This window comes from Pseudozyma hubeiensis (genome assembly GCF_000403515.1).
Source record: "Pseudozyma hubeiensis SY62 DNA, scaffold: PHS52, whole genome shotgun sequence".
Taxonomy (NCBI): Eukaryota; Fungi; Basidiomycota; class Ustilaginomycetes; order Ustilaginales; family Ustilaginaceae; genus Pseudozyma; species Pseudozyma hubeiensis.
This window is the reverse complement of record NW_012133834.1, coordinates 16,419-31,869: the sequence shown is the minus strand read 5'-3', so window position 1 is coordinate 31,869 and position 15,451 is coordinate 16,419. Positions and strand designations below refer to the sequence as shown.

Below are 15,451 nucleotides of genomic sequence, written 5' to 3'. Positions count from 1 at the left end.
GAGTAGAGGAAAGGTCGCCTGCCTTCGCGTTGACGCGTTGGAACCGATTTCCATCACGTGCCCTTGTCTCGAGAATGATTTTCCGAGACTCCGCGGGCTGCAGACTCAACGGGCGAGTATTGGCGCGCTCAAGGGAAATCACTTCTTCTTCCAAACGCAACACAGAATTGCACGTCGGGAGTTCGGTCGAGGCTGTGATTGCAGTGTGATGTAGTGCAGTGTTGTGCAGCAGTCTCAATCATCGACATCGGAATCGAAGGCTATAGATACGGGAGAAGGCGATCGGTTCAGCGCAAAGCTCGTCCGTCCAGCAAACGAAGCGCACCGCTCTGCCACGCGCGTCCGTTGCGTAAACATGTGCGAGTTATCCTGCGTAGGCGATTCCATCACCAGACTGTTGCTGGGAAACACCAGCTTGGGCGTGTCGATGTGAGACAAGTGGTTCAGGCTCACGTTCATCGTTTTGCTCCCCGAATCCTTCTGCGGGGTCGACATGACCAGGAATGGCCTTGATCCGCTACCCGACGACCCTCCGTCGTGCGTAGCCGCAGCTGCGAGGGAAGGTTTGTGAACGAGAGCTGCCGGCCGTGCGTTGCTTGTCCTTCCTGCAATGTCGATCCTCTGTGATGCCGCCTCTGCTTTCACGGCGCGCGGAGCAAGTGTGCTGACGGACTGAGTAAAGCTAGCGTTTGTGCTGCTTCGCGAGAACACGCCCGTGGAAGCGCGTATCTGGTGACCAGGCCCAAGGTTCGCACTGACGCTACGAGACAGTCTTCGCCCCATGTCTACTTCCCGTCCGCGGCCCAGCATGCTGGATCGCTCGGCCAAGACGTTTCGCTTGACCCTTCTTCCCACCTGCTCCTTTTCCAGCACATCAGACAGCCCGCTCCCCGACAAAGACATCGTGGACGCTCCGACCGCTGCTAAGCTTGTGTTCCTCTTGGGTGCCCGCATCGGTGGCGAACCCGACGATGCTGGGCGAGCGCTTTTGCTTGGTCGCGCCGGCGTTCGCGACTGGAGAGACACGAAGCACTTGCTCCTGAACAGCGAGCATTGCCGCGGCAGGCTCGCCTCGAAGTGCGGTTCCACTACGCACGAACAAAGCCACTGCGCGTCGTCCATATCATCGTCTTCAATTAGTTTGCGCAACGCTGAACCGAACAGCATTGCTTTCGGTTTCGCTTTCGATGGGACATCCTTGCCGTCAGACATTGTTTCGGCGCCCATATCCGAGAGCAGGTCGCCGATCTCTGAGCCGATACCGGAAGCAACCTGTCGTAGACAGAGGATGTCCACCAACGCTTCGAGCCTCTTGCTCAGGTGATCCACTGCCAGCACCTCTCCTCCCTTGATCTCGAGAAGCTCGCCCTCTCCGCCTTCGGCGTCATCGTGCGACGAGTCGGTTGCGAGCCGTCTGCGCACTTGCTGGTTCCATGCAAACGCGTCGCTCGACTCAGAGCTCGGCCGTGTACCTCTCCAACGCTTGGCCTTTTCGAGCTTTCGCGATCGCTTCCGCGGCTGTTCGCTGTCGGCCTCAGGCTCCGGGGCCATGTTGACGCTTGTCGCAGTGTCCTCGACGATATGAGAAGAGCTGACTACGGTCATACGAGCGCGCGCGGCTTCCAAAGCTCTCGGATCCTGCGAAGCAATATGCAACAGGCACATGGTGATCAAGATTTGCAGCTGGGTCCTGTTGTACGAGCGAAAAACACAATGGTAAGTCAGCACACTGGGTCGCGGATCGCATCTTTGGTCACTCGATGACACTCACTCGCGACTCTCCATGGACGAGACCAGGCGGTCGCGGAGCAGGTCCGTCTCCCCGGAAGTAGCAGCAGAAGCCACTGCCTTTGTAGTCCGCTGAGCAAGCATCAACTCGTATTCTGTCGGAGTGTGCTCACCAAAAGTCGCGCTTGACTGGTTCAGGCCTGGAAACAGCTTGCTCGCAATGACTTTGTGGCGGCGAGAGATGGCGCTGTTGGATCTGGTAAGCTGGCAAAGACCCAGCAAGACATCCTCCAGATCGTGCGACGACCTGAGGCGGTCAATGCAGTTGAGAAAATGGGCTAGTCCCGTGTGATGCTCTCCGAGCCAGAGGGTTTCCACATAGCAACTCTCCAGCGTCTGTTGGGAGTTCGATTCGTGCTGGTGGCTCTGATCGTCCGGTATCGTTTTGTCGTGGTTGCTGAACCAGGAAGTAGCTTCGGGTTGCTCCAAGTAACACGCATGATCTATGTAGAGCGTGCTTGTTGCGGTCGTCGCCGGCCGCGATGGGCCAGCCTGGCAGTCAAGGCTGTGCCCATGAGTTTCGACCAGCAACGCCATGGACCGCGTATCAGCTGAGGAAGTTTGTGCGCGTTGTCGTTGAGGGGAAGGAAGGGGGATCCTTGATGTTCTTGGCTTGGTCAAATGAATATTTCTTTGCAGCACCAAATTGCGCAAGCTGCAACACCTCCACTCATCAATCTACGCGAGACGCGCCACGCGAATCATTTCTTCTCAACACCTCTCAAACCCTGGAGATCCGCTACGACAGCCAGACGAGCATCGTTGATTCCCATCTTCTTTGAACATCACGCTCATATCTCGTTCATCACAAGTCGTGTCCCACACACTGCACGTCTCTGTCCCAAACTTTGCGTTGTCTGACTAGATGTGGCGCGCTGTATCAGAAGTCGAACTCAACCGTCCAGTCCGAGACAACGGCAACGCCGGGGTCTTTGACGATCAGCTCCGACGCCTTGCTCGAGCCAAGTCCGAAGGCAACGCCTTTGCTCGATGAACTCGTACCGCTCTTCCAGTCCCACTCGACTGCAGTGGCTGTTGTTTGGCCTCCAACGCGCTTCCCGTCGATCCGGATCGCTTTTGGCTCGCGTTCCAAGCCGAGCACCACCAGCTTTGACACACGTACCCCTTTGATCGATTCTGCGAACGCGTTCTTGTCGTGGTATGGGAGAAGCTGCTTGCTATCTCCGAGTACCAAGTGCGTGTCAGCCATCTTCACCGTGGCCTCGTCGATGCTGCGCAGAGAGTCTGTGCCCGACGTTCTGTCTCGCGTCCATTCGAATCGACGCCAAACAAACTGACCCTCTTCAAAGTCGTATGTCTGTCCATCATCCAGGTACAAGCTGCCCTCGGCGAGCACATTCGACGAGCCGCTCTTTCCTGTACGTTCCTTCTTGTCCAGCGCGATCACCAGCGTGAAAGGATCGGAACGACCCAGCTCCGCAGCGCGTCTCGCGCGCTCTCGCAAGGGAAGGATCGATCCGCCGCGGTGCAGCAGCGGCAGTTGTTCGGTCAACGGAGCTGGCACCGTTACGCTTCGTCCGCTTTCGGATCCTTGGTAGATCTCGTGCGTAAAGAAGTTGTAGTACGGTCGGTCTTCGGCCAGATAGACCTGGACCGATTCCACGTCCTTGTCCACCGCAGGACGTACCAATAGACCCGAGTCACCGATGTAGTACTGCGTGTCGATGTGGAACCCATCGGCATGGCCCGGGAACATCAGGTACTGGGGACGCAGCACAGGCATTCCGGTCACTGCATTGTCCTTGAAGGCCGTGTACCACATCGGAAGCATTTGGTAACGCAGCTTGATGAGGTCCCTCACAGCACTTCGGAGCGGCTCTTCCAGGAGGTATGGCTCGCGCCTCTTGGTGTCTATATGCGCGTGAGCTCGGAAGAAGGGCTCAAAGATGCCCGCCTGGTACCAGCGCACCAGCATATCTGGTGAGGGGTTGCCGAAGAAGCCGCCGATGTCGGCCCCGCAAAAGCTCATGCCTCCAATGTTGTTGGCCAAGATCATGGGTACGCTGACCGCGAGGTGCTCCCATGTACCGAGATTGTCGCCTGTCCAGATGGCACCGTACTTTTGGGTGCCGACCCACCAGGCACGCGAGAGCACAAACGGTCTGCGCGCTTTGCCACCTCCGAGCGACGCAGGCACGTTCAACTCTCGATCGCGAAGGCCACGCGCGGTCTGGTTGTGGAAGAGGATGCCGTTGATGTTGTGCAGATCCCTGTGCTCCCAACCGCCTGCATGAATGACGTCCTTGGGTGAGGTGACCTCGGGGCCGTTGAAGATGGCGGGCTCGTTCATGTCGTTCCAGACAAACACGTTGCGAGCATTTGCGCGAATCTTACCAGCGAGCTTGCTGCCTGCCAGGGAAAACTGGTCGGCCCACCACTGCCAGCTGGCAGGCTCAAACATGTCGAGCCAGCTGGCGCTTCCACTCCAGCACCAGCCTTCGTACTCGCCTTTGCCGTCCGAGTCTTTGACCAAGAGCTTCTTGTCCTGAGCATCAGCGTAAAGCCAGTAGTCTCGGGTGCGCTTCAAGTGGGGATCGACGATGATGACGAGCTTGCGCCCCTTGTCATCGAGCGCCTTGACCATGGCTTCGGGATCCTTGAAGGCCTTTTCGTCCCAGACACCGTACATGTGATCCTTGCTGTACTCGATGTCGAGCCACATGACGTCCATAGGGATGTCCTCGTCGTCGAATCGCTGGCTGACATCTTTGACGTCGGTATCGGTGAGGTAGTTCCATCGACACTGGTGGTACCCGATGGCAAAGTACTGGGGCAGCACGGTGCGACCGACCGTCTTGGTGAAATGAGCCATGTTGGTCTGTGCATCTGCAGAGGTGAAGATGAAGAGGTCGAGGATGCCTGACTCGGAGAAGAAGTGCGAATGAGAGTCGACGCCGGACGCTTTCGAGGTGGACGAAGTGGACTTGTGTAGATCGATCCAGGTTTCTGCACCATTGAGCCAAAAGACGCTGACAGCACGGTCCTTGCTCTGCGCATGCAGTACGGGAACGCTGCCGTAAAGGCTCATGGGGGAATCGTAGTCGTACTCGAAGACGTCGGTGTTCATGAGTCGATATGGCTCGTTGAAGCGACCCTCTTCATCCTGAGCAGCGTCGAGTCCGATAGGAGCCCTTGTGGAGCGCAAGGAAAGAGGCGAGGCATGCTCGGGGAGGCCAAAAAGGTGCGTGTACCCGGGGAAGGTGATGTCGAGGGCCAGCGCTTCTGGACCTTTGGGCTTGCTGTCTCGACGAGAAGCCCAGGTCTCTTCCCATTCGCCTGAATCCTCTTGCTCGAAGCCGGCCCATTGTGATACGAGCGATTCGCTGAACTGAGAGGCAGAAGGGGCGCTGAGGATGGATCTCTTGTTGCGTTGGAAGACGAGCTGGGGTACTTCCTGATCCTCTTGCTTGACTGTGGGGAAAGGCTCGGGCTTCTGTCGATAGTGTTCCATGTGCAAGAGTCCACGATCGTTGAGAACGACTTGCGTCTCACCGTCGCGCAGAATCTCGAGCTTGAGGGGGGAGTAGGAGAGCTTGAGGGAGCGCGAGAGCTGTGGGCCAAAGTCGAGCTGGAAACCGTGCGTGTTGGTCTGCACGCGGGTGTCGGAAGGGTCTGAGGCCAGCTCGGGAAGCTGTTCGATCGCCCAAACTGCCGCCTCATCGTAGCGCTTCCAGCCGCCATATCGGTCGCCTACCTGGTCTGCGCGGACGCGAGCAGTGCCATCCTTGAAAAAGGTGAGGGAGAGCTCGAACTGGATGTCAGGATGGAGCGCAGAGGACAAGGGCAAGGTGATGCTGGCATTGGTGTGCACAAAGGTGGGCGCGTGGTCCGGGACAAAATAAGGCGAAGTGAAGCGCTGGTTGTGGTCTTTCTGCCATTGCTCGACGTAGTCCGATTGCCTTCGTATCCTTCGACAGAAGGACGAGTCGCGACACTTTTTGAAGTCGTGCTCCCGTACCGCCTCGGCGCGTTGGGCGACCAAGGCTGCGACGATGAAAAGGCAGCTGCATAGCAGAGTGCACGTCCAGCGGCGCTTGCTGATCATGTCGACGTACGTGCCCGAGATGACAATCGACCGGGAAGAGTTGAGAAGGTGGCAGGAAAGCAAGCTATGGGTCGTTTCACGAGGCTTGTACCTTCTGGGCTCGGTCCGTGCCATTCTGTGCTGGTCATTTCGGTGGTCATTCTCGCACGGTTCTCGAGCGTTGGGTCGGAAATCGGCGTTGCCAACCTCGACCAAGCTGATTTTTTGAATTCGAGAAAGAAGATTGTTTGGCAGTTTGAGCACTTTTGGACCCTTTTTGGTTGCTCACATCTTCTTGTTCGTCATCAAATCACAAGCTTGCCATCGGAAGTCAGGCTCCGATTCTATCACGCAGACTACGATTTCACATACAACGTCACGGACCCCATTCAGCGCCGTTTCGTCGCTCCCCCAAGCTATTTCGAAATGGTCCTGTACGTCATCGGCCTAGGCCTCGCCGACGAGGACGACATCACACTGAAAGGCTTCAAGGCCGTCAAGTCGTCCGAACGCATCTATCTCGAGAGCTACACAAGCATCCTTATGGTCCCCGGCTTCAAGGAACGACTCGAGGCGCTCTACGAAAAGCCCGTGATCCTGGCGCATCGCGAGACAGTCGAACTCGAGGCCGAATCAATACTTGAAGGCGCTGCCACCTCCAACGTCTCCTTCCTCGTCGTCGGAGACCCCCTCTCAGCGACCACGCATACCGACCTCATCCTACGAGCAAAGCAGAGTTCGCCTCCCATCCCTGTCAAGATCATCCACAATGCCAGCATCATGACCGCCATCGGCTCCAGTGGCTTGGCTGGTTACAACTTTGGCCAGACCGTCAGTGTCCCTTTCTGGTCAGAGGACTGGAAGCCAGACAGCTGGCTCGAACGTATTCGCGAGAACCTCGACATCGGTCTCCATACGCTCGCACTGTCCGATATCAAGGTCCGCGAGCAGAGTGCACAAGACATGAGCAGAGGCATTCTCCGCTATCAGGATCCTCGCTACATGCTTATCCCTCAGCTCATCTCACAGCTCAACTCGGCGGCTCGATCCCACAATGCCGATTACCTGCATCCAGAACGTACCCTTGCCATCGCGCTATGTCGTATGGGTTCCGAAGAGGAGCGTATCGTTTCTGGCACGCTGCAAGAGCTTCTCGACATGGCGAACCCTACGCCCGAGCAAGCTCAGGCCGAAGAAGCCGAAGATGACGCCGACGAAATGGCCAGCGAGGCCGAGCTCGACAAGCGACGCGCTGCACGCGCCGAAGCCCGCGCAAAGAAGGCATTCGGTGAGCCCCTCCACAGTCTCGTCATCGTCGGCAAGCGTCTCCATCCCCTCGAGCGCGATTACGCCGCTAGCTACGCTTGTCCAGGTAGCAAATTCGTCGAGGTTGCCAACGACGTCTATGGCTGCAAAGAATGACATGTACCACCCCATACCCTCCGATCTACGAGCACAGCACGCAGAACATGGATCCACCTGGCTCTCACCATGCGCAATGCATACGATTTTCACGGGCAACAGCTCTCGACGGTCGTTGTGAGCTTGCAATATGGCTTTTGATTAATTGGACTGACAGCACTCTGTCGCAGATGGTCATGTGGGCCGCAAATCTCGAATCGTGTCCGGCGTGCCGCTGCGGCCATTCTGTGGCGACCCTGAACGCCACTGTTCAGGCGTGCCGGATCGAAAAAACCTGCTCAACGCAGGCTTCTGTGACTTGAAACCACTGCCATGAGTCGACGAAGGACGCGGACTTCCCCGCCGCTCTGTCGCCTCCGGGTTGGTGTTGACTCTCGCCTCGCCTTCTACCTTCTGTGTCTTGCCATCGATCGTAGCCTGTCTGGATCTGCGTAAACTGTTGCTGTGGCCGATGCGTCGGGGCAGCACTCGATGCCACGCGCCTCCCTCGGATTCTGAATCTGAGCTCGACAAATGACCGTCTGTTTTCGCAATACTCGCATGCCTTTCAGGCTGGGCAGAAGGAACGAACGGATCCGGAGCAGCGGCTGGCGGGATTGAGGTAGCAGAGACGACTTCGCTGGCTGCAGTGATCGGGTGCCCTTTGCCGGCCTCTTGTACGTCGTGTCTCTCCTTCGGTCGATTCGACGTTTGGTCGACGGTGAAGTCCTCCGTAGGGTCCAAATTGATCAGATCTGACTTTGCCGCACGGATCACCTTGTCCTCGTCTTCCGACGTATACGCAGCGTTTTCGGACGCCTCTCCATTCTCGGATCGCTCTGTCCAGTCTGAAGACATTCCCGCAATGTCATCGATCGCATTCGATCCGTTCTTCTTATCTCGTCCAGGTGTACTGTGTCGTTGCCCATGGGCGAATCCTTGCTCCTCTTTGTTGGCATTCGTTGGTCGATAAGAGCGTGGGGTGCGTCTGATCCTGTCTGAAGACGGCGACAGTCCGAGCTCGGCTCTCGGATGCGATGCTGCGGACGGAGCGGCGACCTTGCTTTGCCATCTGTGACGAGTCGTGGCCATCTTCGAACGTGATGAGACTTTGGCGAAGCGACGACGATCTGCTACGCGGTCCAAAGCGTCCAGAGTCTCCAACAGCGTGACGAGACGACTCTTGCTTCGCGGATGCGAAAGCAAGCCAATGAGAGACTCCCCACCTAATCCGGAATGGCCCACCATGCTCCTGGCGTGATGTTTGCTGGTGCTCCCTCTCCTCTGCGTCTGTGCCGGGGTCCTCGGGCTTGCACTGATGTCTTGAGCCCTCGGCGCGGCGGCCGAGACGTCAGAGCGTGATTCGCCCCGTCTGTTCTCGCGAGACGGAGAGGCTTTGGATGGCCGAAGATGGAGACTTGGCCCAGCTGAATGCATAGCCCTGCTCGGCGAAGCAGGAATCGCAGCCTTGGTTTCGATCTGAGCTTCTCGACGTTTCGAGCTGCGTCCAATCTTGTTGAAGCCAGCATGGAGGAGGGGCACGGTTCTTGAGCCTCTTGTCAGACCCACGAAAACGAAAACAATGAGCAGCATGATCAGTTGCGCAATGGAGAGCCTTTTCTCGAGGAGCACCTCTTCGGCGAGGATCTGGACCTCACGGAGCAGCGCTCGGCGCTCGTTGTCGGCCTGTTGACGGTGGACGTCGAATTCGAAGATGGTGCGTTGCAAATCCACATGCTGCCTCCTCTTCAGTGACTCGATCTGGTGCCAATTGCTGGCATTCAAGGCTCTCAGCATGGCTGACATGCGCGTCTCTTGCCGTCGTTCCATGCGCGAAAAGACCTCGCGCAGCATTTGTCCACTGTGCTCGATGTAGCTGTGACTCAGAGTGGCGTTGGACTCGAGAGCATTGAGCCGCCTGTGGATAGCTCGATAGACCGACTCGCTGCCCGGATTGGCCTGCTGGCTTGGCATGCTTCCACCGGGCCGTTGCGTGTTTACACGCCGTGTCCGATCGACATCGGACTCAGCTGAATCTGAGGCAGGGCGCGACTTGGCTTGCTGATCATCTGTGCCTTTGGTTCGCTTTGCGGTTGTGTCGAGAAGTGGTGGATGGGTGTGCTTGGCATCGGCGCGGAAATGCTTGACATGGTAAAAGGGGCTTGTTTGCGCTCGAGGTCGGATGCAGAAATCGTGCGCTTGGGCTTGGTTTTTTGGATCATCCTCGAGCGCACATTGTTCTGCACGAGCTTCTGATGATGCTCCATCGTCGCGTTGGGCGTGCGGGTGAGGAATGGCCAACTTGCCGGGTTGTTCCACTTGAAGTTGTGATGGTGTTGGCTGCGAGGATGCGTTGTCAAGTTGAGCCACGAACGTGTCCCCAATGTCGATCTCTGCAGCTTCGTGGGTGACGGTCTGATTTTGTAGCTTGCGCTGGAAGGCTTGCTCGTGTTTTCGCCAGACATCTTCGTCCTGCGATGTGAGACCAGGAGGGTCCAAAGGGAAGTTGGCCTCTCGAGCCACTGGCGCCTCGACAGGCGTTGCATCTGCCGAGGTGAGCAGGGACGGATCCGCAGCGTCGACAGACTCGTGTCCAGGCTCACCGATCTCGGAAGCGGGATCGAGCTCGCCACTGTGTTCTTCAAACCCTCTTTTGTACTCCTCCATCTCGGTGATCCCGTACACGCGTAGTAGGCTGACGGGGCAGTAATACTCGCTGCCGAAATGCTCGAGAAAATCGATGCGGACGTAGCGGAAGAATGCTTCTGAGCGTGGCGCAGAGGGTATACGAAAGACCTGCTGTCCTCGGACGTTGCGAGCTCGGAAGGCGCCAAGCGGCGTCCAGTCGCTTTCCCGACCAGTCAATTGGCGAGCCGCCGTCACGGTGAACTTCTTGAACATGTTGCTGAAGAACTCGTAGTTTGCTAGCACAAGGGTGTCGATCTTGATCTCTTCGCAAAGCTCGACAATGACGAATTGACTGGCGCCGTTTTGCTTGCGACCCGGTCGCGGACATGGCGAGAGCATGTAGCGATCCTTCTTTTCGCTGAGGATGGAGCTCGCGAATTTGGCCTCTGGATTGGTCCTGTGCACGACGGCGGCGCAGTCCAAAGAAGCGAAATTCCAGCGATGTCGGAGCTTTGACAATTGCGAGCTGGTCGCGCTAGCTGCGACACTGAGTCCCGCCTTGGGAACGGATGACTGTGGCACATCCATCGGTGGATGATCCGAAAGGGGCGCATCGCGCGCCTCAGTGTCGCTAGGCGCCGAAGTCGTGGTCGGAGACGGAGGTGCCGAGTGGCCGACATCGCTCGAGCGTGTCCTGTGAGCAGTCGCTTCTCGGCCCGGTTGCGTTTCCGCATCGCTTGGCCAGTCGTCCTGTTTGAGTGCGGTCTGTTGTGGAAGCGCCGCCGAACCAGGCGAAGCGGATCGTGCGTGCGTATTGCTGTGTTTATCGTTGGTGGGCGCAGTATGTGAGCTTGCTTGTTGGGAAAGATCGGAAGGATCCTGAGCGTGCCGCTTCTTCCACTCGTTGAAGCTCAGGAACGCGCCTTGCTCCTGCTCAGCTGACCAGGCGTCGTACTCGCTCAGGCGAGAGGCATCTTGACCTGGCGACGGTGGACCATCGGCCTGTTTCGAAGCAGGAAAGACGTTCGAGTTGGAAGGATCCGAAGTCTGAGCTTGCTGTGTGGCTTGACTCGGAGCTGGATGCCATTCATGCCTTCCGTCCCTCTGTCTCCAGAATCCCTCGTCGTCGGGACCAGGGTACGAAGCATGTGCTTGGTTGGCAGGTGTTTCCGCGGCGATCTTGTCGGATCCGGCGGAACCGGCCAGCTCTGGCAGTCCCCCGCCTTCAGAACGCTCCTTTCCATCCGTGCCTTGCACCACTATCGTTCCAGAAACGGCATACGTCGCACTCGTCGGCCTCTGTGATGCCGAACCTCTGGGCTCCTCGCGAATAAGCGGTTCGACCTGTGGGAGCTCGCAGACAAGCAGGTCCGCAGTGACGGCTGGCGAAAGCAAGCTCGACCTTGCTTGGCTTCCTACGTTTGAGCCATCCGAAGGTAGGTTGCATACGGAGTCGAAGAAGTCGGTCGATCTCTTGCATCCAGGACGAAAGCTTACTTGATCTGCGTCCTTCACAACAAGCGATCCGGCTGGCAAGATGTGAGATGAGGATCGATCAGCCCCTTTCGAGGAATCTGCGTCAGACGACGGAGCATCTGCACCCCTTGAAGGTGCTCCCGAGTCCAGAAGCGAGCGGGATGGTCCGATGAACTGAGCTGACGCGAGCAGTGCCAACGGCCAGGAGAGCATCGGCCGCATGGCGGGCGTAATCCCTTCGATTGAGCCGCTCCGATTGATCCGTACGGTTCATCACAGCGCGAAGATCGCTATGGCCAGTGCAAGGAGCTCAATGTGATCCTCCCAGATCTGGATGGTGGTCAGAAGGCAAGAGGTGGTGTGGCCATAGCGGTGATGGTAGGATGTGCATGAGGAGGCCGCCACGGAAACGTGGAGGTTATGTACCCTCTCTATCGCCGACCCTTGGAAATTGTTTCCCGACTCCCGGATGGCAAGGCCGACGGCGTTGACGCCTTTCGTGTCTCACCATCGTCATTGAGCATGCCTTTGTGCACCCGGCCTGCAGATATCCTTCCCTCGACAGCCCCACATCTTGTCAATGAGATTCCCGCAGGCCGGCCTTCTGTGCAATGCCGATGACAGGTTTTTAATGATGTCAAGGCCAACACAGACGTCAAGAGGCTGTTCCACCAACACGTTTCGTCGAAATTGGATGGTTGTTTGACTTCATAGAATTGCATGTGGATTGCCCCTCTACCGACAAAAGCGGCATTTTGCGATGCATCAAAGGCGCGTAAAAAGCCAAGTGCGTACACTGATAGCTGGTCTGAAGCGAATGTAAAGATGATATGCCTTATCATCATGATTCCGTCTGTGTCAGTCGATATGGTACTGGGAAGTGGGAGCTCGCGGAAATTAAACTCGAAAAACCCCGGTCGAAGAAAAACATCTGATTTTCGACGGCACAGGAATTTATAGCAATTTGATGATTAAAAGACAGCGCTGAGCGCAAAGTGGCGGAGGATCTCTTGAAAAAGTGTATGTCGTGGATCTCTGCTGCGCGCAAGCAAATAAGACGAGCGTGACATATGACGAAGATACTGTTTTTGTCGTGGTTTTTCAAATACTTCCCCATTTGAGCTGCTGCACAAGGAGTGTAGTACAAGAGCTCGGAACAGCAGTTGAAAAATCGTCTCAGCTCTTTATCGTTTCTTTTTTGGGTTTTTTTGTACCATGGACGGCCACACCGTGTCGTGCAAATCATTAGGTGGCAGCTGCCCGACAATTTCGACAAAGATCATCACACTCAATCGCAAGACCCTTAATGTAACATTATTTACTATTACAAACAAAGCCAAAAGAACTTCAATAAGCATTTCGAAACTCTCGTTGTCGCTTTGCATTTGTTAACGATTCATTAACTATGCGAATTCTCTCCGATTGTTTTTAAAAGAAAGGCTACCCTGCCCACGCTGCAACATAAAAAGCAGCTGACATTCTATTGTGTGTACTACCAACAGACATCTGCTCGACTTGCAAGAGTGAGTTACGTATATAGTCCCGCATATATGCCTCACTTGACTTGAACTGATATTGATAATTTTGCTGCGTCGCCTCTTCTCCGCTTGGCCAAGGGTTGGCTGATTTTCACACAAAGAGGATCAGTATTTTGTTTTGGCATGCGTGTCTTTGACCGGGACAACGACCTCGAATTTATTTGCAATCATCTGGTCGCGTATCGCGCTGCTCAGCGACTGGACGATGTCTAGAAGGCGACTCCGTCCAAGACCCACCCAACTGCTCGACGGAGGTGATTGCGACCAGCAAGCGGACATCACACTTAGACGATAGGCGACGAACGTTGAAGATGGTGATGAATGCTACTGGCGGAGAAAGGGAGTTCGACGCTGAACACGTTCGAGGGACCACACTTCTATATCGACTCGTCGTTGTGGCCAGGAGAGCGGGCCCGGGTCGACTTTGCCGAAACCGGCACTGCACACAGCTTGGAAGTTATGGATCGCAACATTCCGCTTTGCAGGCAGCGGAGATGAGGTACGATGATCAATCTTGCTCCCCGTCATGTGGATGCACATGAACTCAGGCTCACATACGAGAAGAAGAATGCGTGACGAACTGTTATTGCTAATTCCATTTTACATCCCAAGAAGCGGTAACTTTTGACAGAGCATAGCAGCTGGCCTTCAGAGCAAGCAGCGTGCGGATTTTGAGGGTGGACTGGGCAGTCGAAGCCCGTGGTGTAGTTGCGAAGAAGGTAAGGGAGGGTCGACTAACGCGGGGTGACCTGCATCAGAGTGGGAGTGACAAGCCTAGTTCTTGTCGACGGACGACTCGGAGGGCTGCTCGCTCTCGCCAGAAACACGCCTCATACCGGCGAGCTCGTTGCTGACGCAGTTTTGCTTGTCGTTGAGCTTGCGATTGTTGACAACGAGGCCGAGAATGATGGGCGGCACAGCGAGGACAATGGCGACGATGAGGAGGATGTGCATGTAGTCGTTGTAGGCGCTGATGATGCCGGCCCTCTCAGGGGTGCCGATGGGGTAGGTGGTGATGGCAGTAAAGGGGTTGGCGAAGATGGCTGCACGCTCGGTGGCACTGAGCATAGGAAGGTATTTCTCGTAGTAGCCAGGAAGGACGTTGGTCTGAACTGCACCGACGAGGGCATTACCACAAGCACCACCCATCTCGGTGAGGAGGAGGAAGTAAGCAGTGACGGTAGCGACATCCTGGTGACGGACGCTGACCTGGGCGGCAACCTGAAGGGTGATACCGAGGAAGCCTCCACCCATACCCTGAAGAACCTGGGGGAATACGGCCTGAACATTGGAGGAGCCGGCAGATCGGTACTTGATCATGAGGCCAATGCCAAGCAATCGAATGCAGGCACCCGAGACCAAGACCCATTTGTAGTTCTTGGTACCGAGAGAAAGGAAGCCGGCGGCGATACCAAAGACGGTCAAAGCCAAAGACTGACAGTTGGAGAAGTAGAGAGCGCCGGTGCTGTCGTAGCCCATGACGATGAGAGACCAGTAATAGGCAGGGACCCAGGAAGCGTAGAAGCTGAAGAAGTCGAAGAAGCCGATGGCGGTGGCGAAGTGAACGTCGCGGTTGAGCCTCCATCGCCTGTTGAGGATGGGCTTGGGAGCAAAGATCTCCCAGACGCAGAAACCGATGAGCATTAGACCGCCGATGACGAGCATGGCGATGATCCAGCCAGTGGACCAGCCGTCGGGCTGGAGCTTTGCGAGGTTGAGAGGAAGAAGGAGGAGGAGGAAACCAACGCAGATGAGGAAGAGGCCGGGTGCGTCAATGTCGATGAGGAAGGAGTACACGGCGGTGAGGAAAGGCATGGACTTGTAGGGGTGATCGGGGATGAGACCCTTTGCCTTGGCCCTCCTCTGGTTGACGGCAAGGGCGAGGATGATGGAGAATGCGGCGACGGGAGCGCAGATGCTGAAGAAGCCAGGGCCCCAACGCCAGTTGACGGTGCCGATCTTGCTGGCGATCTGCGAAGCCACATAGAAGTTGACGACGTAAGGAAGACTGACCAGACCGATGGCGGCACCTCGCCACTTTGTAGAGATGTAGTCGGCGATGACGATCTGCTGCATGATCTGGACACCGGTGTTGCCGAGGGCGTAGATGACGGTGCCTCCAGCGACGTCACGAGTTTGCTGAGCTACAGCGATAATGACGAATCCAAGAACCCAGAAGAAGACAGACAAGGCGTAGGCCTGAGCACGACCAAAGACGTCGGCCAACTTTGCGATGGGGAACTTGCCGACGGCGATCAGGACAGCCTGTACAACCGAGACGGCGGTGTAGGCTTTGTAATCGTTGAAGGAGGTGGTGGCGTACGTCTGCCAGGCATACATGGTGTTGTTGTCGAGGCCGTAGAGGTAGGCGACGAGGGCGATGCCGAGGATGCCGACCCAGAGCGTCCAATCAGCTACACTTCGACCTGCCTCAGCAGCGACGACACCGATCTGCTTGTCGGCGAGGTCGTGCTTGTTGTGGTGAGAGTCTTGAGATGCATCCCAGCGTTCGCGCTCGACGTTCTCGACGTCCGAGGGTTGCGACATGTTGACTGAGGGGAGGAGAGATTGATGT

At 56.5% G+C, this 15,451-nt stretch overlaps 5 protein-coding genes across 5 annotated transcripts; 1 reads left to right on the top strand and 4 right to left on the bottom strand.

The window, feature by feature from the left end:
* Nucleotides 1-234: 234 nt before the first annotated feature.
* Nucleotides 235-2,325, bottom strand: PHSY_005600 (hypothetical protein; the record flags this gene model as incomplete). Its single annotated transcript, XM_012336209.1, has 2 exons — nucleotides 235-1,690; nucleotides 1,772-2,325. 2 exons carry the CDS (start codon nucleotides 2,323-2,325, stop codon nucleotides 235-237), a joined length of 2,010 nt encoding a protein of 669 aa, XP_012191599.1.
* Nucleotides 2,326-2,668: 343 nt separating this feature from the next.
* PHSY_005599 (alpha-glucosidase) lies at nucleotides 2,669-5,968 on the bottom strand (the record flags this gene model as incomplete). Its single annotated transcript, XM_012336208.1, has 1 exon — nucleotides 2,669-5,968. The coding sequence occupies one exon, from the start codon at nucleotides 5,966-5,968 to the stop codon at nucleotides 2,669-2,671; it is 3,300 nt and encodes a 1,099-aa protein (XP_012191598.1).
* Nucleotides 5,969-6,259: 291 nt separating this feature from the next.
* PHSY_005598 (hypothetical protein) lies at nucleotides 6,260-7,255 on the top strand (the record flags this gene model as incomplete). Its single annotated transcript, XM_012336207.1, has 1 exon — nucleotides 6,260-7,255. One exon carries the CDS (start codon nucleotides 6,260-6,262, stop codon nucleotides 7,253-7,255), a length of 996 nt encoding a protein of 331 aa, XP_012191597.1.
* Nucleotides 7,256-7,429: 174 nt separating this feature from the next.
* PHSY_005597 (hypothetical protein) lies at nucleotides 7,430-11,551 on the bottom strand (the record flags this gene model as incomplete). Its single annotated transcript, XM_012336206.1, has 1 exon — nucleotides 7,430-11,551. One exon carries the CDS (start codon nucleotides 11,549-11,551, stop codon nucleotides 7,430-7,432), a length of 4,122 nt encoding a protein of 1,373 aa, XP_012191596.1.
* Nucleotides 11,552-13,650: 2,099 nt separating this feature from the next.
* PHSY_005596 (siderophore iron transporter mirB) lies at nucleotides 13,651-15,423 on the bottom strand (the record flags this gene model as incomplete). Its single annotated transcript, XM_012336205.1, has 1 exon — nucleotides 13,651-15,423. One exon carries the CDS (start codon nucleotides 15,421-15,423, stop codon nucleotides 13,651-13,653), a length of 1,773 nt encoding a protein of 590 aa, XP_012191595.1.
* Between the last annotated feature and the right edge of the window lie 28 nt (nucleotides 15,424-15,451).